Source organism: Macaca mulatta, chromosome 3 (genome assembly GCF_049350105.2).
Source record: "Macaca mulatta isolate MMU2019108-1 chromosome 3, T2T-MMU8v2.0, whole genome shotgun sequence".
NCBI lineage: Eukaryota > Metazoa > Chordata > Mammalia > Primates > Cercopithecidae > Macaca > Macaca mulatta.
Window position 1 is genome coordinate 80509895 of NC_133408.1, and position 27740 is coordinate 80537634.

General features: G+C 42.2%; 1 protein-coding gene across 1 annotated transcript; it reads right to left on the bottom strand.

The window, feature by feature from the left end:
• On the bottom strand, positions 1-27608 carry C3H7orf57 (chromosome 3 C7orf57 homolog). Its single transcript, XM_077997985.1, has 6 exons — positions 27539-27608; positions 22158-22343; positions 20068-20176; positions 16340-16496; positions 13001-13098; positions 1-10180 (listed from the first exon to the last, which is right to left on the bottom strand). Exons 1-6 carry the CDS (start codon positions 27591-27593, stop codon positions 9916-9918), a joined length of 870 nt encoding a protein of 289 aa, XP_077854111.1. The 5' UTR covers positions 27594-27608; the 3' UTR covers positions 1-9915.
• Positions 27609-27740: the final 132 nt, after the last annotated feature.

The window sequence follows — 27740 nt, forward strand, 5'->3', positions numbered from 1 at the left end:
ATGTTTGTTGTTGTGTGCACATTTTTAAAATCTGTAAATGCTTGCTTGAGAAGTGTTGTAATAGAGGTATCTTGTGTTTCATTGTTAACTTTTTGGAGAAAATATTTATCAGCCAAAATATTTTTATTCTCAGTTTTTGTCTTTGTCTTATTGTACTCTTAATAGAGAAAGACTTCTAGTATATTTTACTTTGTGAATAGAGTTGGCTACTGGGATGATTTATACGATTCAATTGTGCCATCTTCTATCAATAGTGAGATGTAAAGATTTTTTTCTTGAGTGGCTGTTTTCATACATACAGGGAAGGAATTGTGTGTCCTTCCATTTTTTTTGGCTTACTGTTGATAGAATCTTCCGTTTTCTCCACTTCGATTTCCCCTTCACCATGCATTTTTACTACGTTCCCACATAATCGGGACATTTCCTTCTGCAGCTAGTTTTACCTGCACCTTGTCTTCTCTTTCTGGAGTCTTTCTGGATCCTCCCTCATCTTCAGTAAAGTGTGTGGTGGGAGCTGTAGAAATGACTCTGCTGGAAGTTTATGTTTGTCTGTTTACAGGTCATTTTAAGCTTATGGTGTCCTTTCTTTTTTAATTGTGCTGAAGAAATGGGCCATTGGTGGTTGTCTTTATATCATAGATGTATAAAGTTTGGTACATCTACTCAATTTGGTTATTTGATCTGCTCAATTTTTAAATGATGTGTGGGGAGATTTAGCTGAGGTGGTTGTAATTAACTACTAGAAAGTCAACACCTGGAACAGCAGTGATACATTTGTTACAATTGAGGAACCCACATTGAGACACCATTATCACCCAAAGTTCATAGTTTATATTAAGGCTTACTCTTGGTGTTATAGATTCTATGGGTCTGCACAAATTTATAATGATATGTCTCCACCATTGTAGCATTATACAGAGAGTAGTTTAGCTGGCCTAAAATTCCCTCTGTGCTCTGTCTATTCATTCTTCCTCCCTAATCCCCGTCTATCAGTGATAGTTTTACTGTAGCCATAGTTTTACCATCCCCAGCATGCCATATAGTTGGAATTGCACAGAATAGCAAAAGCTATCACAAAAGACTCTATAAAACTGCAACCTTGAACAAAGGGTATTGCAACCATACATAAAAAAATACTTCTGTGAGGACATCTGTCCAGCCACTGCCTGTTCAAACTTGGAGTGGCATCACCCTCATTATTGATCATTATAGTCAAGGATAATTATATCAAAACAATTATGTAATCCTCTCTCTTTTTGTCTTCCTTGACCTCCATGAATATGTGCACAGTTTACTATATGTGCATAGTTTACTATATCTACATTGAACTGCCTCATTCCCAAATAAATACCATTTGCTTTCAGACAGCCTCTCTGCTTGTTGTTTAGGTCGACACTGGCTACTGTAGGTGGAGCCTAAATTTGATCACTGGTCCTTACTCCAAATTTTGTCCTCATTTTTCCTAAACCACAGGTTTCTGTTACTATAATAATCTGAATAAAGAATTGAAGAGTTCTACACTATTGACATCTGTTCCTCATGACTATTTCATTAAGGCGGAGGTGTCTGGAAATGAGGTAAGAATTCATATAGAGGAAGGAAGAGAATAGGAAAGGGAAAAAACAAACTTCTTACTGTAATTGCATATGATTTTTATTCAATGCATACAGCCATTTGCATTTTTTTACATATTGCATACATTCTCCTGTAGCATATCAGTTTGATCAATGAATATAGATATATATGCTCAATTAAGTGCCTCATATAGAGAACTGATTTGAAACTTAAATTTTAGGTAAGCAAATGCATGATAAGTTTATTCTGGGAAAGAAGCTAAAATATCTGTGGCTTTACTTGGCTTTTTTAAAACATTCCCACATAAAATTATTGTTATTAATCAATTAATATACAAAACATAGAACTATATTTCAGCTAATTACTTAAATATAAACAATTTAACATTTATAAAACAAAGTAATTCAGCTTGGGAGTTTTTGTTAATTCTACTAAATTAAATATTAAAACTCAGCATATTTTTACTTAAAGGTTTATACAAAATAATAAATGTTTAATATTTTGAATCTCAGTTTATGAAAAAATAGCAAACATTTAAAAACAGCAAATGTTACAATATTTTATATTAAATGTTAATAAATTCATGGCATAATAAATTAAAATATTTTTCTTAACATAAACTGTATCACCATATTCTGGAATTAAATTTTTTTGTAACTAGAAAATGATTTCTGTAAAGATTGCAATACCAAATATTGGAAAAGGTTTAACACCTGTTCTGTAAGTTTCCTCTAGTCAAGAATCCAGTAGCAATGCCCGCTAAGAGTGGTTCACACAGTAGGAGGTTATGTTAGTTGATGACAGGGGCAAGTGATTGGTTCTGAGATACTGGGACATCAACAGGCCAGCAGGGCAGAGGGTACCAGAGGCCATAGTTGTGTTTGTTAGCCATGTGTTTCACATCCCAGAGAAACGCAAGAAACAAAAACCAACACCTGCCCCTTCTATGCAGCAATGTCAAATCTGCTACAAGTTAAATTATTCAATGAGAGTCTATATTAATAAAATACAAAAAGAGCCTCAGAAATATAGCTATAATATAGTCATGTCATATTTAGCCATTTTAAAATTATCCTAAATATATATTGCATCAGGATTTATTTGAGCTGTGCTGGTGTTGATGCAGATACAGATTCTTCTGGGCCTGCAACACAAAGCAAATAAATAAGTAGACAAAGATGACGTTTTCTATAAATTAAAAAACCTTAATTTTAAATATAAGAAAACACATAGTTCTGTACCTATTAATAAGGATTATTTCTGAGTCTACAGAAAAATCGAGCTTATGATCCTGGCATAAATCATACATTGGAAACACAAGACTACAACTTCTGCACTGGTAGACTAGAAGAGAGTGACCCATTGGAAACAGTTTAATTCATGAGTTTTGCCTGTGTATTGTGGAAAGTTTCTGCTGACATAAGCACACTGACAAGAATTATTAAATAAATAGTATGAGCACAGCCTGGGCAAGGCGAGTAGGGAGGTGGGGCAACTCAGGCTGTCAGTCTTGGCATGGCACGTGTCCCTGCTCCCAAGTCTTTTGAAATCTTCATTAATGCTGACCCTCTCAAAGTACAATAGTGTACCAGTTTCCTAATGCGAAGCTTTAGGGCACGTCAAAATATCTAGGACAGCTAGAAAAAATTGCAATAAACAAGAATAATAATAATCTTGTGTCTCACAGAGGGAAAGAAACATTAAGAAGAAGCCTTAGGCTGGGCGTGGTGGCTCACGCCTAAAATCCCAACACTGTGGGAGGCTGAAGTGGGTGGATTGCTTGAGCTCAGGAGTTCAAGACCAGCCTGGGCAACATGGTGAAATCTCGTTCCTATAAAAAATACAAAAATTAGCAGGCATGGTGGCATGCACCTGTAGTTCCAGCTGCTCAGGAGGCTGAGGCAGAAGGATCACTTGAGCACAGGAGGTCAAGGCTGCAGTGAGCCATGATTGCACCACTGCACTCCAGGCCCAGCAACAGAGCAAGATCCTATCTTAACAATATAAAATAAAATAAGAAGCCTTGACAAGATTAGTCTCCAGAAAGTTATAGCAACACATTCTAAGTGGAGAGATGTCTAGTTGGAAGGAAAAAAAAGGCACTTTCTAAATTGCCTATTGTTTATAAAGTTAAAACCATGATGGACAGCAGGGAAAATAGGAAAAAAGACGAGGAAATGAAATACAGGAAGGAAAATGGTGGTCAGACTGACAGTGGAGAGAGTGTGGATGTCAAAAGCTCTAGCATTAGCCTTGAAATCAGAGATACTGAGAGGTGGGAGCAAGCGTTTCATAGTGACACCCGCCTCAGCTATCCAGAAACTAAGCAGAGCAGATCCTCTTCTCCGCATGATGATTCTTCAGCTCTTAGGGGCTTTGCTGCTTATTTAGGCTTTCATTAATTTGAAAGCTTAAAAGGTTTCTTCAAAATTAAACAGATCTTGCTGATAATATAAACACAAAGATTACATAACACCTGCAATATAAAGTTTATACATTTATATGAATATCAAATGATAGTCCCTTGATCAGATATGTAATATTTTGTCAATGGTGAAGTAAATTCTATCTTCTTAAGACAATGCAGAATAATAAAACCCTTATCATATCTTATGAAGGTGATCTTCTGTACCTGCTGCATTTGTATATTTAACTTGAGGTCCTAAAGAAGAATAATTTAAGCCCAAGGTTAGCAGAAGAAAGATAGAAAAGATCAAAAATGTAAGAGTAATATTTTTATTATAAACAAAATTGACAAATATTTAGTTAGACTAAGAGAGAAAAAAAGAAAAGACTGAAAAAAATAAGAAAAGAAAGAGGATATGTTGCAACTGATACTGCAAAACACAAAGGACCACAAAGGACGACTGTGAACGATTATACACCAACAAATTGGATAGTCTAGAGGAAATGGATACATTCCTAGAATCATGCAATCCACCAAAGCTGAATCATGAAGAAATAGAAAATCTGAAGTCTAAGAATGAGTATGGAGATTGAATCAGGTTAAAAAAAAAAAAAAAAAAAAAAAAAAAAAAAAAAAAAAAAAAACTCTCCCATCACAGAAAAGCCCAGGACATAATGGCTTCACTGGTGAATTCTACCTAACATGTAAAGGAAGAACTCATACTAACTCTTCTCAAGCTGTTCCAAAAAAATTGAAAAGGAAGGAGCACTTCCAAACTCATTTTATGAGGCCAGCATTACCCTGATACCAAAGTCAGACAAGGACACTATAAGAAAAGAAAATTACAGGCCAATTTCCTTGATAAACATAGATGCAAAAATTCACAACAAAATACTAGCAAACCAAATTCAACAGCACATTAAAAAGATCATAAAACATGATCGTGTGGAATTTATCCCTGGTAAGCAAGGATGGTTCAACATATGCAAATCATTAAATGTGATATACCAAATTAACAGAATGAAGGACAAAAACCATACGGTCACCTTAATAGATACAGGAAAAGTGCTTAACAAAGTTCAACATCCTTTTATGATAAAAACTCTCAACAAATTAAGCATAGAGGAAATGTACCTTTACACAATAAAGGCCATACATGAGAAGCCCACAGCTAATATGACATTCACCAGTGAAAACTGAAAGCTTTTTTTCTAAGATCAGGAGAAATACAGGGGTGCTCACTATCACCACATCTATTTGACTTAGTACCTGAAGTCTTAGCCAGAGCAATTAGGCATGAAAAATAAATAGAAAGCATTCATATTATAAAGAGACAAGTGAAATATTCTGTTTGGTGACAATGTGATCTTATATATAGAAAGCCCTAAAGACTCCACCAGAAAACTATGAAAACTGATAAACAAATCCAGTAAAATTGCAAGATACAAAATCAACAGACAAAAATTGGTAGCTTTCTATGTACTAACAACAAATGATCTGAAAAAGAAAGTAAGGAAACAATCCCAGTCTCATTAGCATTAAAAAATACTTAAGAATAAATTTAGCCAAGGGGGTGAAAGACCTATACACTGAAAACTATAAAACATGGATGAAATAAATTGAGGAAGACACAAATAAATGGAAACATAGCCTACATACATGGATCAGAATAATTAATATTGTCAAAATGTCCATACTACCCAAAACAATGTACAGATTCAATGCAATCCCTATCAAAATTCCAATGACATTTTTCACAGAAATAGAAAATAAATCCTAGAATTTGTAGGGAACCACAAAAGGCTCTGAATAGGCAAACCAATCTTAAGCAAACAGAAAAAAAAAGCAGATATATGGAATCATGCTATTTGATTTCAAAATATATTGGAAAGCTAGAGTAAGCAAAACCGCATGGTACTGGCATAAAAACGGAAGTATAGATCAATGGATACAGCCAAGAAATAAACCCACGCATTAACAGTCAATTAATTTTCAACAAAGGTGCCAAGAACACACAATGAGGGAAAGGACAGTTTCTTCAATAAATGGTGCTGGGTAAACTGAATATCCACATGCAGAGACAGAAAATTGGATCTTCATCTCATTTAATATGCTAAAATCAACTCAAAATAGATGAAGACTTAAACAAAAGACCTGAAACTGTAAAACTGCTATAGGTTGAGTATCCTTTATTTGAAATCCTTGAGACCAGAAGTGTTTGGGATTTCAATTATTTTTAAATTTTGAAATATTTGCATACTTACTGGTTGAGCATCCCAAATCCAAAAATCCAAAATCTGAAATGTTTGAATGAGCATTTCCTTTGATTTCAGATTTTCAGATTTGGGATGCTCAACCTGTAGAAAAAAATATAGGGAACAAGCTCCCCAGCATTGGTCTGGGCAATGATTTTTTGAATAGAACACCAAAAACCCAGGCAACAAAAGGAAAAATAAGTGGGACTACATTAAAAAGTTTCTGCAAGCAAAAGAAACAAACAACAAAATAAAAAGACAAGCCACAGCACAGGAAAAAAATATTTGGAAACTGTATAAGTTTCCAATAAGTCTGATAAGGGGTTAATATCCAAAATATATAAGGAACTCAACTCAGTAGCAAAAAAAAACAAATAATCCAATTTAAAAATGGGCAAAGGACTTGCACAGATATTTCTCAAAAGAAGACATGTAAATGGCCAACAGGTATATAAAAAAAAGCTCAACATTACTGTCATCAGGGAAATGCAAATGAAAACCACAATGAGGTATCATCTCACACCTGTCAAAATGGCTATTATCAAAAAGATGAAAAGTAAGTGTTGACGATAATATGGAGAAAAAGGATCCCTTACATACTGAAGGTGAAATGCAAATTAGAATAGCCATAACGGAAAACATTATGGAGCTTCCTTAAAAAACTAAAAATCGAATTCCCGTATGATATAGCAATCCCACTGCTGGGCATATATCAAAGGAAATGGAATCAGTATGTCACAAAGCTATAACTGCACTCGCAAATTTTCTGCAGCATTATTCACAATAACCAAGCTATGGCATCAACCTCACTGTGCATCAGCAGATGAATAAGGAAAGAAAATGTGGTATATACACGATGGAACACTATTCAGCCTTTAAAAAAGAAGTAAATTCTTTCATTTGTGACAACATAGATGAACCTGGAATACATTCGTCTGAGTAAAATAAGCCAGGTACAGAAAGACAAATACTGTATAATTGCAGCCATATATGGAATCTAAAAAAGTTGAACTCATAGAAGCAGAACAGAATGTGCTACTAGGTGCTGGGGATGGGCTAGTAGTTGATGGGATAAGAGAAGAAGTTGGTCAAAGGGTACCAAGTTTCCCTTAGACAGGATGAGTTAAGTTTTAATGATCTATTTCACAGCAAGGTGAATAAAGTTAATAATAATATATTGTATATTTCAAAATCGTTAAAAGAACAGATTTTAAGTGTGATCACCACAAAAAAAAGCATAAGTATTTGAGGTAATGGATATTTTAGTTATCTTTATTTAATGATGCCACAATGTGTACATATATCAAAACATTGCATTGCACCCCATAGTTGTATGCAATTATTAGTCAATTAAAAATAAAATAAAAAGTAAACTAAAAAATAAATTGGAGTCTCCCATGGCTTTTAACTTACCTTTTCCAGTATGACTCTCACATGGCGAGTAATACAGTGTGTGCCTATGAACTAAAGTATGTTTTTGCTTGTGTAACACGTATAAAAGAACAATAGGCCAGGCACAGTGACTCACGCCTGTAATCCTAGCACTTTGGGAGGCCGAGGTGGGCAGATCACGAGATCAGGAGATCGAGACCATCCTGGCTAACACGGTGAAACCCTGTCTCTACTAACAATACAGAAAATTAGCCGGGCGTGTCGGTGGGTGCCTGTAGTCCCAGCTACTTGGGAAGCTGAGGCAGGAGAATGGCGTGAACCTGGAAGGCGGAGCTTGCAGTGAGCCGAGATCACGCCACTGAACTCCAGCCTGGGCGACAGAGTGAGACTCCCTCTCAAAAAAAAAAAAAAAAAGAAGAAGAAGAATCATGTTTTAACAGTGTAAGCGATCCTCTTTTTGCTCTCCCTAAGTTATGTTTCTGGAACTCCGATTTTTTTAAAACAGACATGGCACAGGCTTTGTAGTCAGAATGCATGCAGTTTGGAGAAGGACATTCCAGGCTGCCGAGAGGCTGTAGTCTCAGATTACAGGACTATGTCCATCGATTTTTTTGTGTAAGACTTTTGTCTTGTTTTGGTGCAGGTTACTTTATAAATACTCACTGTGAGAAGACTCTGTAATAAAAAACAAGTACATTCATTGTTCAGGTTAACGAAACAGACCAAGTATTAAAAGAAGTCATAATTACTTAAAGAGTTAATAAAAATTCTATATTACTTAAAACAACAATAAGTCATAAAACACTCTTGACATTGTAAAGTTCAATAGGGCACACTTTTTTTTTTTTTTTTGAGACGGAGTTTCCCACTTGTTGCCCAGGCTGCAGTGCAATGGCGCAATCTTGCCTCACCTCAACGTCCGCCTCCCGGGTTCAAGTGATTCTCCTGCCTCAGCCTCCCGAGTAGCTGGGATTACAGGCATGCGCCACCACGCCCAGCTAATTTTGTATTTTTAGTAGAGATGGGGTTTCTCCATGTTGGTCAGGCAGGTCTCAAACTCCTGACCTCAGGTGATCCACCTGCCTCTGTCTCCCACAGTGCTGGGATTACAGACGTGAGCCACTGTGCCCAGCCAATAGGGTGCTTTTTACCAACACTGAATATGAACTTGTCACCATCTCATCCTCCAGGATAATAAAGGAGAGAGTCAGCCAGTAAGTGGCAGATCTTGCTCAACAAATAGAGTAAGGAACAGGGTGTGGAATAAGGGCAAGCAGTGACCTCACTTACAAATAACCACACCAAACACTTGAAATGTCTGAAGAGGCATAACACGCCATCTTTCCTCTTAATCAAAGAACTCAAGCCTCAAGAGTAAAAACAAGTTTCCCAGAAGCAAATGGTCAATAATTAATAGAGCTGTGGATACTGAACATAATGCTCAATAGGTATTAAGATGGATGTGTTGAAAAAATAAGATGAATTCTTTCTGTACTATTAAAAAGAAAAATGAATGGCTGTGCACAGTGGTTCACACCTATAATCTCAGTAGTTTGCAAGGCAGAGGTAGAAGAATTTTTTGAGCCCAGGAGTTTGAGAGCAGCCGGGGCAACATAGTGAGGCCTTGTCTTGATGAAAAACAAAAAAGTAGCTGCATGTAGTGGTGCATGCCTATAGTCCCAGCTATTTGGGAGGCTGAGGTGGGAGGATCTCTTGAGCCCAGGAGTTCGAGGCTACAGTGATCTGTGATTGTGCCACTTCACTCCAGTCAGGACAACAGAGTAAGATTCTGTCTCAAAAAATAAATAAAATAAAATATTATAATAAATTAAAACTAATATAGTACTTTGAACATCTAATTATGGAGAAAGTTCTAAATTATTCAAAGTTTAAGATAATGGAGTAATTTTAAGTTTGAATTTTGACTTATTTTCAAAAATTTTTAAAAAGTGATCTCAAAAAGGACCAGTTGCTTATGCAAAAGTCTAAGCATTTTAGGGTCAACATTTTTTGGATCTGGAAGATTAAAAGTTGATATTATTTGGTATGTTATTTGTTTGTCATATCAAATGGACTATCAAACTTTTTGACAAATAAAATGTAAAACCCCAAAAGTCATGACTTCCGCTATTCATTTGAATAAAGAGGAAAGAGCAAAACATGTATTACCCTCTTGCTTATCTGTAACCTTGGTACTTCTATGGGTGTTTTCACATCGTTTTTGGGTTATTCATTTCTCATTACGAGAAGCATCATGCGATAAGAACATCAGCTGCTGCATCACAATTAACCAAGCCTCCAGTAAACACAGATGGCTGCCTGTGCCTCACCTGGGGCATCCTCAGGACCTTCAGGAGCCTCTGCGTCCTGGAGCCTCGCTGCATCCTGGGGACCTTCCGGGTCTCGTGGGGACTGAGATGACACTGACGCCCTGGAGATCTTCGGGGTCCTCTTGCCTGAGTCAGCTCGCTGCTGCTGCAACCACTCATCCTTATAACCATTGCTAATGAGTTTGGAAAAATTGGTAGGTGAACTGTTTTTTTGACCAGGCCTTAAAAAGAGTAAAAGTAATGTGAAACTTAAGCACAAGGGTTAATGATAAAGCAGAAGCAGTATTCCGTGAACACACTAAATAGGTGTCACTGTCCCTTCAAACCTAACAAACCTCTCTCTCTGCCTCTCTCTCTCTTTCTCCCTCTATCTCTCTCTGCCCTTTTGTATCTCCCCCTGCTTCTCTGTCTGTCTCACTGTCTCCATTTTTAAGCGTAACAAGTGCATGTCAAAGCATCCCTTGTACAGGGATGAGAGCATGTTTAGTTCAGCTTCCAAAATCTTTCTTTGTGATAGTCAATTAAGAATTAGTAATAATTCTAGTATTTCACTGGGAAGCCTTCCTAAGAAAACACCACCCCCTTCCTTCATAGTAATGGATTGCTCAGAACTACCTTTAAAAACAAAACAAAACAACAAAAAAAAAACTGCTGGGTACGGTGGCTCACGCCCATAATCCTAGCACTTTGGGAGGCCGAGGCAGGCAGCCACGAGGTCAAGAGATCAAGGCCATCCTGGCCAACCTGATGAAACCCTGTCTCTACAAAAAATACAAAAATTAGCTGGACCTGGTGGCGCACACCTGTAGTCCCAGCTACTCGGAAGGCTGAGGTAGGAGAATTGCTTGAACCTGAGAGCCGGAGGTTGCAGTGAGCCGAGATCACACCACTGCACTCCAGCTTGGGCAACAGAGTGAGACTCAGTCTCAAAAAAAAGAAAAAAGGAAAAAAAAGAAAAGAAAGAAAAGAAAGAAAGGAAGAAAGGAAGGAAGGAAAGAAGGAAGGAAGGAAGGAAGGAAGGAAGGAAGGAAGGAGAAAGAAAGAGAACAAGAGAGAAAGAAAGAAAGGAAAGAAAAGAAAAAAGAAAGAAAGAAAGAAAGAAAGAAAGAAAGAAAGAAAGAAAAGAAAGAAAGAGAAAGAAAGAAAGAGAAAGAAAGAAAGAAAGAAAGAAAGAAAGAAAGAAAGAAAGAAAGAGAAAGAAAGAAAGAAAGAGAAAAGAAAGAAAGAGAAAAGAAAGAAAGAAAGAGAAAGAAAGAAAGAGAAAAGAAAGAAAGAAAGAGAAAGAAAGAAAGAGGAAGAGGGAGGGAGGGGAGGAAGGGAAGGGAGGGAAGGAAAGGAAGGAAGGGAGGAAGGAAGGGAGGAAGGAAGGGGGCTGGGCACAGTAGCTTACACCTGTAATCACAGCACTTTGGGAGGCTGAGGCAGGCAGATCACTTGAGGTCAGGAATTCGAGACCACTCTGGCCAACATGGTGAAACCCCACCTCTACTAAAAATACAAAAAATTAGCCGGGCGCGGTGGTGGACGCCTGTAGTCTCAGCTACTCAGGAGGCTGAGGCAGTAGAATCGCGTGAACCCAGGAGGGGAGGTGGAGTTTTCAATGAGCCAAGATCGCACCACTGCACTCCAGCCTGGGGGACAGGGCGAGACTCTGTCTCAAAAAAAAAAGCCAGCTGTGGTGGCAGGCACCTATTGTCCTGCTACTTGGGAGGCTGAGGCAAGAGAATCACTTGAACCTGGAAGGTGGAGGCTGCAGTGAGCTGAGTTCGTACCACTGCACTCCAGCCTGGGCAACAGAGCAAGACTCCATCTCAAAAAAAAAAAAAACAAATGATTACTTTCTTATTGGTTCTTTCTTGTCCTTATCAATGGTTACCCGCTGCTATTTTACTCTCTTACACAGGTTTGTCTCCAGTCATTTCTTGTTGTTAGCTTAGCCTTTCACCATCTACTGCATCTTCACATCTTACCCTGACCCACACTGAAGAGTGACAGGGCAGTTTGCCACGGTGGAGGTAGTGTGAGCTTTCAGCTCGAGCAGTAGCAACCCACCACCTGTTCTCTCTCTGAGCCTCCATCTCAGCACTTTGAGAAACAGAGGCAGGAGGATTGTTTGAGTGCAGGAGTTTGACACCAGCCTGGGCAACATAATGAGACCTTGTATCTACAAAAAATAAAAAATCAGCTGGGTGTGGTGGTGCATGCGTATAGCCCCAGCTACTTGGGAGGCTGAGGTGGGAGGATTTCTTGCGCCCAATCACTTTGTTATCAAAGCCACTCCTAATGCTTCATGTTCTCTCTCTTGCACATCTATAAATACATGTCTAGGTATACCTATATACTTACATATATATAAACACATATGAATACATGTATATTCCCCTCTCTATCAGTCTAGCTTGGTGCTGTCATGGCATTTGTCACAATGCAATGTATCTGATTATTTTTTCCCCATTGGACAAGAAGCTGTTTGAAGAATTAGTCAGGTAATTAATAACATTTATCCTAGCATTAAACTTGGATCTGGGAGAGTAAGAAGACACCTAAGGCCTCAGGGATTTCACTGTCCAGCTGGAGGATCAGCAAATGTCAGTGTGCCTGCTTTATCTTCCAATTGGAAACAGAGCCAGCACACTTACAAGGCGCAGACACCTCAGTTCAGGACTTGGACACAGAAACATCAGGACCTAGTGGCCCCTACATGCAGGACAAGCAGCCCCGGCAAACTATGGTGAGGGTGGTATCTCGGAGGGGGCGGGTGCTTCAGGCAGGACACAGCCTGATGGAGAAGCAGGGCCTCCACACTGCCAACCTGCAGCAAGCATGACCTGGAAGGGCAGATGTGTTCAACAGTGGCAAAATGACATTAGGAAGGAACAGAAACCACAGTGAGGGGGCTACAGGCACAGCCAGGCCAGGCCGCAGACAGGGCTTTGGGAAGCTGTGTGGATGCTGTCACTGGCGCAGTCATCACCGGATGAAAGACGGAAAGCCAAACCCAAACCCAGTCCAGACAGTGCGGGCGTAGCTCAAGCACTTACATGGGGGGGAAGGAGAGTCTACTTCCTGTAGGGTCCTTAGGGCCAAGTTGGGTGTCTGCTTTGCTTAGGTACTTTGAGTCAATGGCCGGTAGCCTCAGCTGTGTGAGGAAACACGCAAAACCCTGAGTTAGTGGAAAGCACTCAACAACTAGAAGAAAACTCACCAATGGTAGCAAAGATACAAAGCTTGTAGGGCTGGACTTTCAATGTGGTCATTGTAAATGGTCACAATAAAATGTAATTCAGCAATCATCTCATTCAACAAAATAGTTATGTAAAAGGGACAGTCTGTAACTCAAAAGCAGTTGTTATATTCGAGTAAAGATGCCATCTGCTCAGGAGGAAAAACAATGAACAGCTAAGAGCCTGGTCCTGAAGGAATTTCCCACACCCGGATGAAAACATATGTTCACAAAAGCACCTGTATGCTTTTGTAATAATCACCCAGAACTGAAAGCAACCCAGATGTCCACCAACAAATGAATGGATAAACAAATGGTATCATGATCAGCCAATGAAACTCAGCAACAGAAATGAATGAACTACTGATACTCGGAACAGCACAGCCACGCGTATGTAATGCAGATGCATAATGTACATGCATTACACCACATTGGAGAAGTCAAGCAGGAAAGACTCCACGCCGTATGATTCCATTGATTTCACATTCTGGAAAAGGAAGTGTACGAATTAAAGAAAGAGGAAAGAAACATGAAATGCGGCTTGACAGTCAAAGACAGGTTTTCTTTAGTTAAAACCTGAGAGGCGCTCCTGGCCGATTGTGGTCAGGGGCACTTTTTCTTACAGACTAAAAGTATATATTGGTTTTAGGGTGAGGGGGCTTATGAGAAGCTTGGAATGTCCATGTGTATGGAGAAGTTCATGGTGGGGTTGGAAACTCTCTGGGAGGAGGGGAGGTTATCTCGGGGCAGACATCTTTCAGCCCGGAGGGCGGTTAACTCGGGACTGGAATCTTCCTGGCTGGAGGGAGCTTATTTAGGGGCCACCATGTCTCTGGTCAGGGAGGAGTTTGAATGTTTCTGGTTGGAGATGTTACCTGTGGTTCATTGACCTTAGCAGTTAGGCTAATGCCCCTTGGATTTAGGCGGTTTTTATTAAGGTGAACTTTTAGAATGAGAGGCTTGTCCAAGATGGCGATGCTCCTGCTCTGTCCAGAAGAACTATAAAGACTGAAAACAGATCGGGACTTGCAAGGGTCTGGTGAGGGGCTGACCATAAAAAGGTGTAGAAATGCTGGGGGCGACAGGACTGCTATGTTCCTTGACGGCTGTGGTGGTACACAAGGGACACCTTAGTCAAAACCTGGAGAGCAGTTCTCTATAAAAGGTGGGTTTCACTCTATGTAAATTATTTCTTATTAAAAGAAATATAAATAAATGCTACAGGAAAACTGGAAAAAACCAAACCAAGCAAACAAAATCCGTGGAGGTATTGCTAACAATTACAGGAAGAAAAGATGGCTATTCAAAAAAAGGAAACAAGATCCCCCGATCACTCTGTAGGTGAGCAAGACCCCCATGAATGCTGGTAACCAACAGGCAACACATGTGCCCTAAGTCTTGTCAAGCGTCCACCACGTGCCCCATGTGGGGCCAGGGCACAGTTGAGGAAGCACTTTGTCGGCTGGCCCATGCCCAGGATGTGATCATCACTCATTGGTGACCTTCTTACCAAAGTGGTGATTGTGTTGTCTTATTAGGGCAATCGGAGTCCATCCCGATGCGGTGCTCATCCCCTGCACCTTACCCGACATCATGTCCCTCTACCTGTTAAATATTCAGCATGTGTATCTTTAACCACCACTGCTTGTCACCCTATCTCCTTCCCCACAGTGAGGGGCTGGCTTCAGGAACTTTGTGCAGCCCCTAGCACACCTTTTGTAAATGGGTACTAACTTAGAAACCCCACTTGATTTGAGAGTGATATAGCATTTAGCATTTTAAGATTTCTGTAGATGTGAGCTGTAACCATGGTTAATATCCAAGGGTTCATTTGTCACTAGAGGCTGTAACTCAGTGTAATTGGCCACTTGCACAACACTAAGAGATAGATCTGATTCTTAACATGGTCCATTTTGGCTGAGTGTCTACGGTAGTATCCATCTGTAGATCCAGCTACTCAGGAGGCTGTGGCAGAGGAGCTCTTGAGCCCAGGAGTTCGAGGGTGTAGTGAGCTATGATAATGCCGCTGCACTCCAGCCTGGGTGACAGAGAGAGAACTTCTCTCTAATTAAAAAAATAAACAAAAAACAACAATAAAAGGTCCAGTGCCTTTGCACGGATCACGGAAACAACCCAAAATCCGAATCACAGCTGGACATGGAGATCTTAAAGAAAAAGCATGTGGCCCATTGCAGCCAGTTGACATTCTACTTGGTGTTCAGCTACTGAAGTCCCCAAAATAAACTGAGGGGTTTCCCTTCAAACCAAGATGCTGAGGCAACAGTCTAGGAATCAGGCATAGATAGTTCATAACAACTGCCGCCTATGCTGAGACACATCCATTCTCTTCACTGTTCAAAATGATCACCTGTCAGGTGACAACAGTGTTCACTCTTATTCTCAGTATCAAACACTACTGTTATTTGTAATGTGAACTTCACCGTTTCACTCACAAACCCCAGAGTTGCAAGAACTGAGACTAATCTGAGACATGGTGCTGAAGCCCCAGGCAATACTGAGCCCTTGGCAGAGCTGCAGGCCTGGCTCTTGTTCCTTCCAGCCCCAAGGAAAGGGGAGAGAAGGGCCTCTGATCAAGACTTCCCAACAACAGAGCCACCAATTCAAGATTGCTTCCAACTTTCTTCATTGCATTCTTAAAATACACATCCTCTGAGAAGCCTTCACTGCACGGCCAGTCACTCCTTTGCGATCAAATACACCACCAGGACTTCACATAGAAGAAGAGAATTCATCTTCTCTTCCTTTATTATCAACAAAGAGTATTCCAGAAAACGCCTAATACTTAAATAAATGAAAACATTCAGAAATGGGATAACTAAATATAAAATTCCTTTTCTGTATTTGCCAGATCAGAAGTGCTAAGCCAGTTTTCCTCTAGATAAGCATTAACTATCTGTAAATCATCTAGCAAAAAGGAATCTTACCTCTTAAAGTCATTATTCGTAAAAAGAAAAAGAAAGACCACAGTATGGTGGCTGCTTGCCTTTTAGTAGATCCAAACTTAAAACACAGAGCACGTGGCCGATGCCACGGGCAACGTAAGACGCCACCAGCAGCTAACATCACAGCACTTAATTACTCGGGGCCACAGAAGCAAAGCGGATGCAGATGCCATCTATTTATGGGCTCCCGTCACCTTTTTTTTCTCCTTTTCAAGTTCCTCAGCCTCTCTTTGCCAAACTGTTTTCATGTCGAAGTCGAAGGGCCCTCTTCTGGATGCATAGCTACCGTTGGCCTGATCGGGGTTAAATTCTTCATGAACCATGTAATCCGGCATGGAGACAGCCCGCACTCTGCAGGGACAGACAGCAGTTATAGCGCGGTGCTCAGAGCCATTTCAGCTCCCTCCCTTCCTTTCATCTCCATTGCTGGCTCTCCCTCTCCCTCTCTCCTTCTGTCTCCCTCCCTCTCTCACTGTCTCCCTCCTTTCCTTTCTCCTCTCTCTCTCCCTCTCTTGCTCTCTCTCTCTCTCTCTTCCTCTTCCTCTTCTTTCCCTCTTTCTCTTTCTCTCCCTCCCTTATTCTCTTCTCTTCCGTCTCTCTTGACATCAGCACTACCCATCCTCCTTGAAAACACAGACAGGCCTTTCCCTCCTGTGCCTGCTAAGCAACACACCAACCCCTCCGGGGCCTGCCTCCCAGGAGGGCCACTCAGAAATCACAAGTTCTCAACATTAGTAAAACGAGATATACTAAAATATGAAATTATAAAACATATCTTCTAAAATAATTATTTATTTTAGAATAGCATCTACCACTTTGACCCCTTAAAATAACTAAACACCCCTAAACATTTACCATTTAACATGTTCATTTAAAATAATAATAACATGCTCTGTTTCCTGTTGGATGGTCATTTTTAATGTGGGCATTTAAACTAGCAACCAGTCTTCCCATACACACAGCGCATACAGAAGGGGCATCAAAGGCACTGGAATGCTTCAGCCTTTAGATCCCCGAAGGACCATCTGTACACATAACCAGGTTTGAACAGGGAAGAACACTGCATTCAAATTTGACACGGCAGCACAACCCCCCCAACGCAGTGTCTGAGGGGCTGCAGCGACTCCCCTCCTCCATGTCCCGCTCCTCATTTGCACTTGTTCAGGGCTCCAGGATGCTGAGAAGAGGCCCAGCTGCAAAGTGGGCATCAAGGGCAAGGTTGAGGAGTAGGGTCCTGGGCACCACTGCAGCAAAGCACCTAAAGGAGGTGGCTGGGGTCCTCTGAGAGAGCGAGTGAAGAGGCCAGGGAGTAGCGGTCAGAGGCTGGAAATGCAGGCTTGGAAGGTGGCCGCAGATACCCAGTAAGAGAAGCCACGGGTGTGGCTGAGTTGCTCAGGGAGCACAGGTGTGAGAAGCGGCACCTCTCCCCAGCCCTCCCACTTCTGATACAGTCTGAGGGCAGTAAAAAGCCTACAGAGACAGATGAGCATTGAAAACAACAAAGGGAGGGACAATTTTTTTTAAAAAGTGTGTTAAGTTGTAGCTCCTGGGTTCCCAGATTTTCAGTGAAGGAAGAATTTCTCCTGTGCTTCCTGCTCTTCACATCCTTGGCCTGTCCCAGGACCTGGAGCAGGTGGTCTGCAGTCCAGAGGAGGACAAGGTCCCAGGAGGACGAAAAACACTGAAGGCCCCAAAAGTAGATCATCACTAGAAGGCTTGGACAATTAGTAAGGACATATGGGGTGGGAGGAGACAGCAAAGGGACAGGGGTACCAACAGTCTGGAAGGAAAAAGCAGAAAGAAGCGACGAAAAAGTCCATGTGGAAGTGTGGATATAGGAGGAAGGGGCATGCCTGAGGTAACGCTCTCCAGGAGCACCCCAGAGACATGAAGTGCCCCCACCTCCCCCCAAGAATTAACCGTTGGTTCAGAGCACCCAGCTAGAGCAGGAGCCACCCTCGGCTGCAAGAAAGTGCACAGCTGCTTAGAGTCCAGTAGCCGCAGGACCACTGGGCACCCCTCAGTCAGAGCTCAGGGTCAAGGGTGCTCAGGAAACCCATCCCTCCACATCTGCCTGGGGTACTCGGGCTCTACTCTCACCTGAGGCTGCCTGCTCTGCTCTGTTCTTACAAGCGCAAGCAGCATTGCAGGAGTGCCCCCAGTCTCCTGCTTCCCCTTCTAAGACTCTCTCTTCTTGCTCAGCTCATCCACTTTGATGTAACCTCTGTTAGCACAGAGTATTTCTTTTTTTTTTTTTTTTTTTTTTTTTTGGAGATAGTCTTGCTCTGTCACCCAGGCTTGAGTGCAGCAGTGCTATCTTGGCTCACTGCAACCTCTGCGTCCTGGATTCAAGCAATTCTCTGGTCTCAGCCTCCCAGGTAGCTGGGACTACTGGCGTACACCACCACATCCAGCTAATTTTTGTATTTTTAGTAGAGATGGGGTTTCACCATATTGGTCAGGCTGGTCTCGAACTCCTGACCTCAGGTGATCCACCCACCTGGGTGTGAGCCACCCTGTGTATTCATTTTAAACTACAGAGGGAAACAGAATCCTGAAGACAAAAGCCGCACTGTGACCATGGCAGAACATTCAAGTAACACCAGATAACTACTTGTAAATATATCTATGGTAGTCCTATTTTCAAGCCCAAAAAAATGGGGAAATGGCCTGAAATGATTTTTCATTTTACCTCTCAATCCAAGAGAGGTGGTTTTGGAAATAAAGTTTGCATGTCCACAAATAGAAATTTCTTACACATTTCAAATATTATGGGAACAATGGCTCCTCATAACTCAATACTGAACATAGAAATTTAGGATTTCATATATTTGTAGCTTTACCTAGTGCCTTTTGTCTTTAATGAGAACCCTTTGGGATAGGCTGCTATTTCCACGTCAGGAGGATGTGGTCAGTCCTACTGAGAGACAGGACTAGCTGGATTTCCTAGGCCGGCCAAGAATTACTAAGCCTAGCTGGTGAAGGTGACTGCACCCACCTTTAAACACCTGACTGGTAACTCAGCTCACACCCGACCAATCAGATAGTAAAGAGAGCTCACTAAAATACCAATGAGGCTAAAAGCAGGAGGTAATGAAATAGTCAATCATCTGTTGCCTGAGAGCACAGGGGGAGGGACAATGATCGGGATATAAACCCAGGCATTTGAGCTAGCAGTGGCAAACTCCTTTGGGTCCCCTCCCATTGTATGGGAGCCCTGTTTTCACTGCATTAAATCTTGCAACTGCACACTCTTCTGGTCTGTGTTTGTCCCGGCTTGAGCTGAGCTTTCGCCCGCCGTCCACCACTGCTGATTGCCTCCGTCGCAGACCTGCCGCTAATTTCCACCCCTCCAGATATGGCAGAGTGTCCACTGTACTTCTGATCCAGCGAGGCACCCATTGACACTCCCCATCGGGCTAGAGGCTCCTCGTTGTTCCTGCACAGCTAAGTGCCTGGGTTTGCCCTAATGGAGCTGAACACTAGTCACTGGGTTCCAAGGGTCTCTTCCGTGACCCACAGCTTCTAACAGAGCTATAACACTCACCGCATGGCCCAAGAGTCCATTCCTTGGAATCCGTGAGGCCAAGAACCCCAGGTCAGAGAACAAAAGGCTTGCCACCATCTTGGGAGCTCTAAGAACAAAGACCCGCCGGTAACACTACAGCGCAATTTACCAAGAAGGAGCCCAAAGACACACGACTCTAGGGTGGCACAAAATGCCAGGGTTTCCAGAACTCTGGTTTTCTGACAACTTAGGCTATATCCCTCAAAGAGCGGGCTATTGTAAAAGAGAACCTGAAGGTGTCATATTACATGCATACTATCAGTATTAGACATTTGTATTTTTAAAATTCAAATTGGGCTATTTTTTTTTTTCCTGTAAAGATAAACAACAATGTGAGTGCTTTAAGATACTTACTCTTGCTGGTTGGCTGTCGGTGGCTTGCTGTGGTGGATGTACCAGTCTGGCAGGGAGTAGGCCACCGGGGAGCCTTTCCTGGTCCCAGGGGCAAAGTGCTTCAACAAATCTCAAAGAGAAAATGACATGGCTGTGAGACACCCCGTTGCCCCTACACAGACACACAGCATTGCCAGTGATAGGCTCAATTTACAAGGGGAACTGTAGGTCTCCCTGGGGTTGCCTCTGGGATCCAGGGGCTAACAGAGCATCCCTGATCCTCACCTGTCTCTGCACAGGCTGACAGTTGGGCATCCTGCTTTGTGCTCAAGAAGGGAAATCCTGTATGCCTCCCCACATCTCACTCTTTGCAGATCTGGACAGAGCTCCTGGTCTTGAGCTGCATCTATGCAGGCCAGCATCCACCAGTTCCTGGAGGGGGCCCGTCCCTCCACTGCTGAGGTCTCCAGGGACTGCACATGCTGGCTCCCTCATCCTCAGCTACCCCCACACCATTCTCCTAGCATAGGACAGTCTGACTATCCTCTGCCACTGTGGAGCTGTCCCTAACCCCACCCCCACCATTTCCAGAAGAAGCCACCCCTCCAGGTTTCCAGATGGGAAGTAGGATACAAACCCCTGAAAGGTACCTGGGAGATTTCACAGTCACCTTGGAGCCAACCCTGAGAGGCACAGAGAGTACAGGGTCCTTCTCAGAGGCCCAGGCCAGCTCCCGACTCACCCACTTGCTTTCTAGCTCCCCACACTTCCCTCCTCTGGTTTCAAAAAGCAGGGAGTGGGAAGAACTGACTTTCCTGATAATAAGGACAGCAAAATGATAACAGTGCCCATGACAGTAGCAGACAACTTTGATTGCTATTACTATCAATAATAAAATTTTAACTTTTCATTTTTTTTTTTTTACTTTTAAAGCACTTTTCATTGTTAAATGTTTCAGACTTACAGAAACATTGCAAGAATAGTATGAGTTCCCCTGTACCCTGACCTAGGCTCCCCAGATGATATTCTACCATATTTGCTTTATGTTTTCTCTCTTTGTCTATCCCTCTCTCTCATTATTATTTTTGTTGTCATTATTGTTTTCAGAATCATTGGGCAGCGTGTTGCAGACATAATGCCCAGTCATCCCCCTATATCTCAGCGGATGTTGCCAAAAGACATTCCTGACGTAATCATGGCACAATGATCACATTCAGGAAACTACTATTGATGCAATTCTTTTATCTGATTTACCGACATTCAGAGTTTGTCCCCTTAATGTTCTTTTAAACAACAGCAGGAGGAGGTGAATCTAAGAAAAAATGTCTAGGTCCTGTTCTCTGAGTGTCACACCTAGTCCATCAAACTGTTTAGTCCAACCTTTTAATATTAAAGCAAAGATGTCACCATTTTGCTTCCCATTTTCTTTCTGACAATCCCCACAGGAGTAATGGCAGCCAGAGGGGAAAAAAGGTTAGTGTCTCTCAAAGTCACTGACACCAAGACTGGCTCTGAGACATTTTAGATGTGATCTCCCAACCCTCTGAGTAATTTCTGTTGAGCTCAAATACCTTAGTTTTTAGCATGATTACGCAGTCCTTTCTCAATTAAATCATGTATCAAAATTTGATCCTCATCAACATCACACTGAAACTCATCTATGGTTTTCATTTTTGAAAACATTTTCATACAAAGGACAAGCCGCAATGAGAATAAACAACAGGAAACAAAACCTTTTCAAAAATTAGCCAAGAATTGGTAGCGTGCAAAGACAGATTCTCTCTTGGAGGCAACTTCCTGAGATTCTCTTTGTAATAAGAATATAAAGTGGGTGAGGGAAGGTTGGATCATCGCAAAGGCATTACTCAGAAGAAATATCCTACACAGGCAATTCTGTGAATTCGGCCTATTTATTCTAACATCATAAAAATTAGCTCATCCCTGGAGAGCATGCCCATCCCTACACCTAGTTAATTAACCTAAATTTCCAAAGGCCCTAAGCTAAACATGTAGACTCTATAGTAATATTTTTATATGGAAGAAATTAGGAACAAACGCCCCCCTCACCGCCCACGAGGCTGCCACATTGAACAGGGCAGGCGGGGGCTCACCAGGCCTGCCGCCTTGTTTCGCGAGCTTCACGTATTCCGAATCTGTTTCTTTTATCCAGTATCTCCGAGTCCCAGGCAGGTCCCTGCCGTGTGAGTCTCCCAAATTGCTGAGACCTGGGATCTGGGACGCCGGTGGGGCATCCACAGCCTTCTCAGAGCGCTTCACTGGAAGATGGTAATACCAATCTATAGAGGAGAGAGGCAGAGGGCCACGCTGTTGCTGTGTGCCAGGGTGGCCTCTAGTTCTCTACCAGAGTGTCTATGCAGACAGCCCCATCAAGTGGAGTAGTGCAGGCCACAGAGCCTAATAGGCTCTGTGGAAGCCTATTAGCAAGGAAGAAAATGCCCTCTTCTGAGTTCCTGATGTGAATGGTAACACAACCCATGCAATCCAGTCTCTACTGCCCACCAAGATGCCACCACTGGCACCAACCGAAGGGAAAGCTCTGAGGGCTCAGCCTTTTTCATGGGTGCTTTAGCTTCCCAGGGAGTTACCCAAGCCTCATTAGGTCTCTGTCTCTCTCTCCTAATCCTCCATAAAAATAAGACAACTGTATTTCCGGTTATGCTGGGAAATATACATTCCTGAAAAATCCCAAATCACTTAAATAAAACGTTATGGGTAAGCCTGTAGAATATATGGCTAAATGTTGACCAAGATTTGCTAAATTTAGTATGCTAAAAATACTGAAATCTAAGTTCTGTCACAGAAATAACAGGCTGTTTGAACACATTTACCACTAGCACAAAAGTGACAAGAGGCGGAACTGGGGAGTGGTCAAAGAGACCTGTCCACCGAGCAAGGGTGCTAGAATCAGCTCAGCAGCCCGTCTCCACACAAGCGAGTACAGTACCTTCCCTCCACCCAGACTCCCCACGTGAGAGTTCATCTCACCTTATCACTCTCCTTCTCCCTCTCTCCTTGTCCCTTTCATTATTATTAATGTGTAATTACTGTTTTCAATAATAATGGTTTTGCTTATGCCTGAGGCCAAAGAGAGCAGTGAAAGGTGGCCAGAGGTCTAGATGGTTCCTGAAAAATGGTGGAAACAGGTGCCTATGTGTTATGGAAAAACTTCTCAGGTGGAGACTCAGAAATTCTTAAGGTGACTGGGTTTGGTTCCCTTGAGAAAGATCAAGTTGAAACACAGGGAGTGTAGATTGTGTGGTTTGTATTGTCAAAGGTCCCATGAAGAAGCCAGGCACAATCGAGTGGAGGAGGAGAGCTATTCTCTGTCCTTCTTCCCTTCCTGAGTGGAGCCCATGCAGAAAGGGGCTGTGGACAGAGAAGCTGAACATGGGCCTGGTGAAGCCATGAGGCTCCCTAAGGCCTTAAGCTGAGGGCATCCAGGACAGGCCCTGCAGACTGGCTTGGGACCACCCAGGAGACTCCCTGGAGTCCTACTGGGAGCTTCTGTCAAGTGAGTTGGCAAAATCCCAGGGACCTGGAGTTACCAGTGTTTATTGATGACCCTCACAGAGAGAAGAGATCCGGGGCATTCAGACACCTGGTGTTCTAGATAACTATTTGAATCTGAAATTGATTAACCAGATACCCAAATATAAGACAAAAAAATCACACCTGATTGAGAACTTTAGAAACAAAACCCAGGAAGAATATCAGATACAAGAGATGCAATTAATGTGACACAAGCAACTGGGTGTATTTAGTAGCACTTATCAGAATGTCCTGTCACAGGGGCAGTATGTTCAGAGTCTAACACAATATCCTCTTCTTGGGTAGATATAATGTCTAATTTTATGTGTCAACTTGGCTGGACCATGGTACCCAGATATGGGTAAGGCATTATTTTAGTTGTGTCTATGACGTTTTTTAGATGAAAATAACATTAAAAACAGTAGAATTTGAGTGAAGTAGACTGTCCTCTGTAATGTGGGTGGGCTTCCTCCAGTCAGAGTAAAGCAAAAATAAAATGCTAAGCCCTGCGCCCCCCCATCCCCCAGCTGACTAAATGAATCCCCCTACTCAGCCAAGGGCATTCCAAAGTAAACCTGAAAAACTAGTTCAGGCCATAATGGGAAGGGAGGTTGCACGTGCCTCCTTATACCCTCCTTCCTTTGGAATTCAGGCACAGCAGACCGGCATTATCATTAAAACAGAGATCTTAAGACTGAAAAAACAGACTGTTTGTGGCAATCAGAGACCAAATTGCAACCTGACTGTAGTAGAGCATCACATGACAGATAGCAGGTCCTGAAAGAAACTGAAGTATTTTACCACAAAATAGATTTCTTTGACATAGTTTGAAATGGTCCTAAAAAGCTGTCTCTTGTGGGGAAAATCTGCATTCTGTAGAGAATCCCCTTCCCTTTCCAGCTCTTTTCCTGATCCGGGAGAGAATTAATTGAGTCTGACACCTTTTTAGGTCTGATAAGAGATGTTAGACAGGCGGATCACAAGGTCAGGAGATCGAGACCATCCTGGCTAACGCGGTGAAACCCCATCTCTACTAAAAAAAATACAAAAAACTAGCTGGGCGAGGTGGCAGGCGCCTGTAGTCCCAGCTACTCGGGAGGCTGAGGCAGGAGAATGGCGTGAACCCGGGAGGCGGAGCTTGCAGTGAGCCGAGATCCGGCCGCTGAACTCCAGCCTGGGTGACAGAGCAAGACTCGTCTCAAAAAAAAAAAAAAAAAAAAAAGAGATGTTTACATCTACTCTCTCTGAACTTGGCTACCTGGAGACTTCATCTACATAACAAAAACCCTAGTCTCTGCAACTCCTTATCTTAACCCAGTCACTACTTTCTATTGATTCTGTGTCTTTGGTTAATAACTTGCAACGAATTACCAATCAGAAAATCTTTAAATCCACCTATGACCTGGAACCAACTCCCACCCACATACACACACACATACTTGGAGTTATCCCACCTTTTCAAACTGAATGAATGTATTCCTTACATGGATTGATTGATGTCTTCCTATGACTTCTGTCTCCCTAAAATGGATAATAAAATCATGCTGTGACTCAACCATCTTGGGCACATGTTCTCAAGACTTCCTGGGGCTGTGTCACAGGCCTTGGCCACTCATATTCAGCTTAGAATAAACCTCTTTAAATATTTTACAGAGTTTGACTCTTTTTGTGGGCAATTAATTGAAAGTCTTAAGAGAAAAGAATGAGATTCCCCCAGAAAGAGGAAACTCTTCCTCCAGACTGCTCTGAAACTCAAACAGCAACATCAGCTCTTCCCTGGGTCTCCGGACTGCTGGTCTGCACTGCAAATTTCGAACCTGCCAGCCTCCACAATCATGTGAGCCAATTCCTTAAAACAAATCTCTCTCTCTCTCTTTACATCTATCTATCTATCTATCTATCTATCTATCTATCTATCTATCTATGTATATATGTGTATGTATATAGAAAGGTAGACATGGATATGCTGTTGGTTATGTTGGTGTGGAGAATGCTGACTAATGCAGTAGACACACAGGAAAATAGTACTGAATAAATCGATTCATTTAAGCATACAGAAATGAGAAGTAACCATCCTTTAAAGCTAAAAGCTTAGACCTCGAATTTTTAATGGATGGTATTTAATACAATCTTTTAAGTATCTAAAGGACATTAAATAGCTGAATAAACACTATATGGTTTTGTAAAGGAAAGAAAAAAATTGGAAAAGGTTTAAAGAATTGCACAAAAGATCACAGAGAATCAATTTAAGAATGAATAGGAGAATTTAGCAGCTTCATAGTCTGATCATATTCAGTTCAAATATTTTCTTTTTGAGAGAAGGCATTTTATTGTTGCTTTATTTTTCCACTCTGTGTTTTGATTACTAATTAATCCACAGAGAACAGTGTGTCTTCTACCTTCTTCTCATTACTGGAAGCTGTGAACAGGCGCTGAACTCGAATCTGGTTGGCCATTTCTAAATGCAGGCAAAGGAGGCACTCAGAGAGCGAGGGCCCGGATCAGTAAGAACCAACCGTGATCACCTCATGCGCGCGCACACACACACATACACACACACAGAGGGTTAAAGGGACTAAGAGTTATCACAGTTTTTATCATGCAAAACATATTGTTGGCACTTGTACCATATCAATCATTTACTATCATATAGATTTTTTTTATATATAGCCTTCCCTGCCTTCTCGTTTGCCAAATATTAGTACCCTTGTTTCATCAGTGAGGAAACACAGTCTGTGACAGTCTATGAGGTGAACTAAAGATCCCCCAGCTCTTCTGGTCTCTAAGGCACAAGGCAGTGTGTTATATGCTCACATACCCGCGGGGCACAGGCTCCTGCTTTAGGCTGCTGTGGCCTCACTTAACAGCTGTGGAGTCACTTACAAAGTGTGTGACCTTGGGCAAATTACTCCAAACTCTATAAAACGAGGGTAATGTTACCTTGTAGGGCTGTTATGAGGTTAAATGAGTTAGTATATATTAATATAAAGCACTTAGAACAGTGCCTGGCAGTTATTAGTGTTCCTTAGTGTTGTTCATACAGACAAGGCCACTAGAAGACACCAAGAAGTCACATAAAGGCTCCAGAGCCCACTGGGAAAAGGCAAATCAGCCAGGCCTTCTGTGCTGTTCCCTTTCCAATCCCCAGCATGGCCACACTATCTTCAATAGCGGTCACAAGGTAGCCCTCTGGGCTAGCAACATGCTTAGAGTATGCAGCAGGGCCACATATGGTTCACTTCTGAGCAGATGTGCTGGCTCCAGGGTGCCGACCAGCTCCAACTCGGCTGTCCCAGCTGATCCCCACGACCCTCTTCTCTACCCTCTTACAGTCTTTCCCAATAAAAAAAAAAAAAACAGGAAAAAAGAAAAAAGATGACAGCATCTCAAGACTTATTCTTCCTTCCCCTCTCCTCCACTTCAAACCCTGGCACATAAGAAGACATGAACCTCACTGAATTCCTTTTCCTGTAGCCAGACACTAAAACCAGAATGTATGTTTAACTTTCTTGGGGTCTAAAGTAGGAGCAAGGTCTAGGGATTCAATGAAATACCTAGGGAATTCAGCTAGAAAAGAAACTTCCCAGGTCAACATTCAGGAATGCAGTTGTGAGAACTGTATAGGGTTGAACTATGACAATGAAAACTTCCAAGGGATCCTGTTGCTCCAGATTGAACAAGATAGGTAGCCTTGGTTCTCTCTTGTTGAAAATAAAGAAAAACAAGACTTCCCCCACTCATATTTCTCTTTAAGTCTTGATTTCACACTCAGGCACAGGAGCAGTTTGTGCCTTTCTTTGACTTGTTAGTTTTATCACTTGGTCCTCCATCGTTCACACCCCCCTCCAGCCCACATAGAGGACGACGGGTCCACAGTGTGTCTAGTAAGCAGAGTGCACGCACCCAGCTCTTTCTGGCCGGGACGCGCTCAGGGCGCACTCACCGCAGGGAGCGTAGCGGTGCGTGGCGCCCTGAAGTTCCTTGCTCGTGTTCCTCATGGTCAGGCGCTGCACGCTGCGGGAAAAGACAGATGCTGCCGGACCTGGTGTTCGCAGGTGCTCTGGACGCTGCCTGCTTGACCCGCTGTCAGAAGCTGCAACTGCAAAAGCAAAATCTGCGCGCCCCCTCTAGGTCGGTCTGTAAGC

Excerpts from the sequence above, each read along its gene's own strand:
- C3H7orf57 (XM_077997985.1), bottom strand. The coding sequence starts at position 27,593 with ATGAGGAACACGAGCAAGGAACTTCAGGGCGCCACGCACCGCTACGCT. Across the intron at positions 22,344-27,538 it reads GCACCGCTACGCTCCCTGCG|ATTGGTATTACCATCTTCCA; the intron begins GTGAGTGCGCCC and ends TCTCCTCTATAG. Across the intron at positions 10,181-13,000 it reads AGACTCTCCTTCCCCCCCAT|GCCTGGTCAAAAAAACAGTT; the intron begins GTAAGTGCTTGA and ends ACTCTTTTTAAG.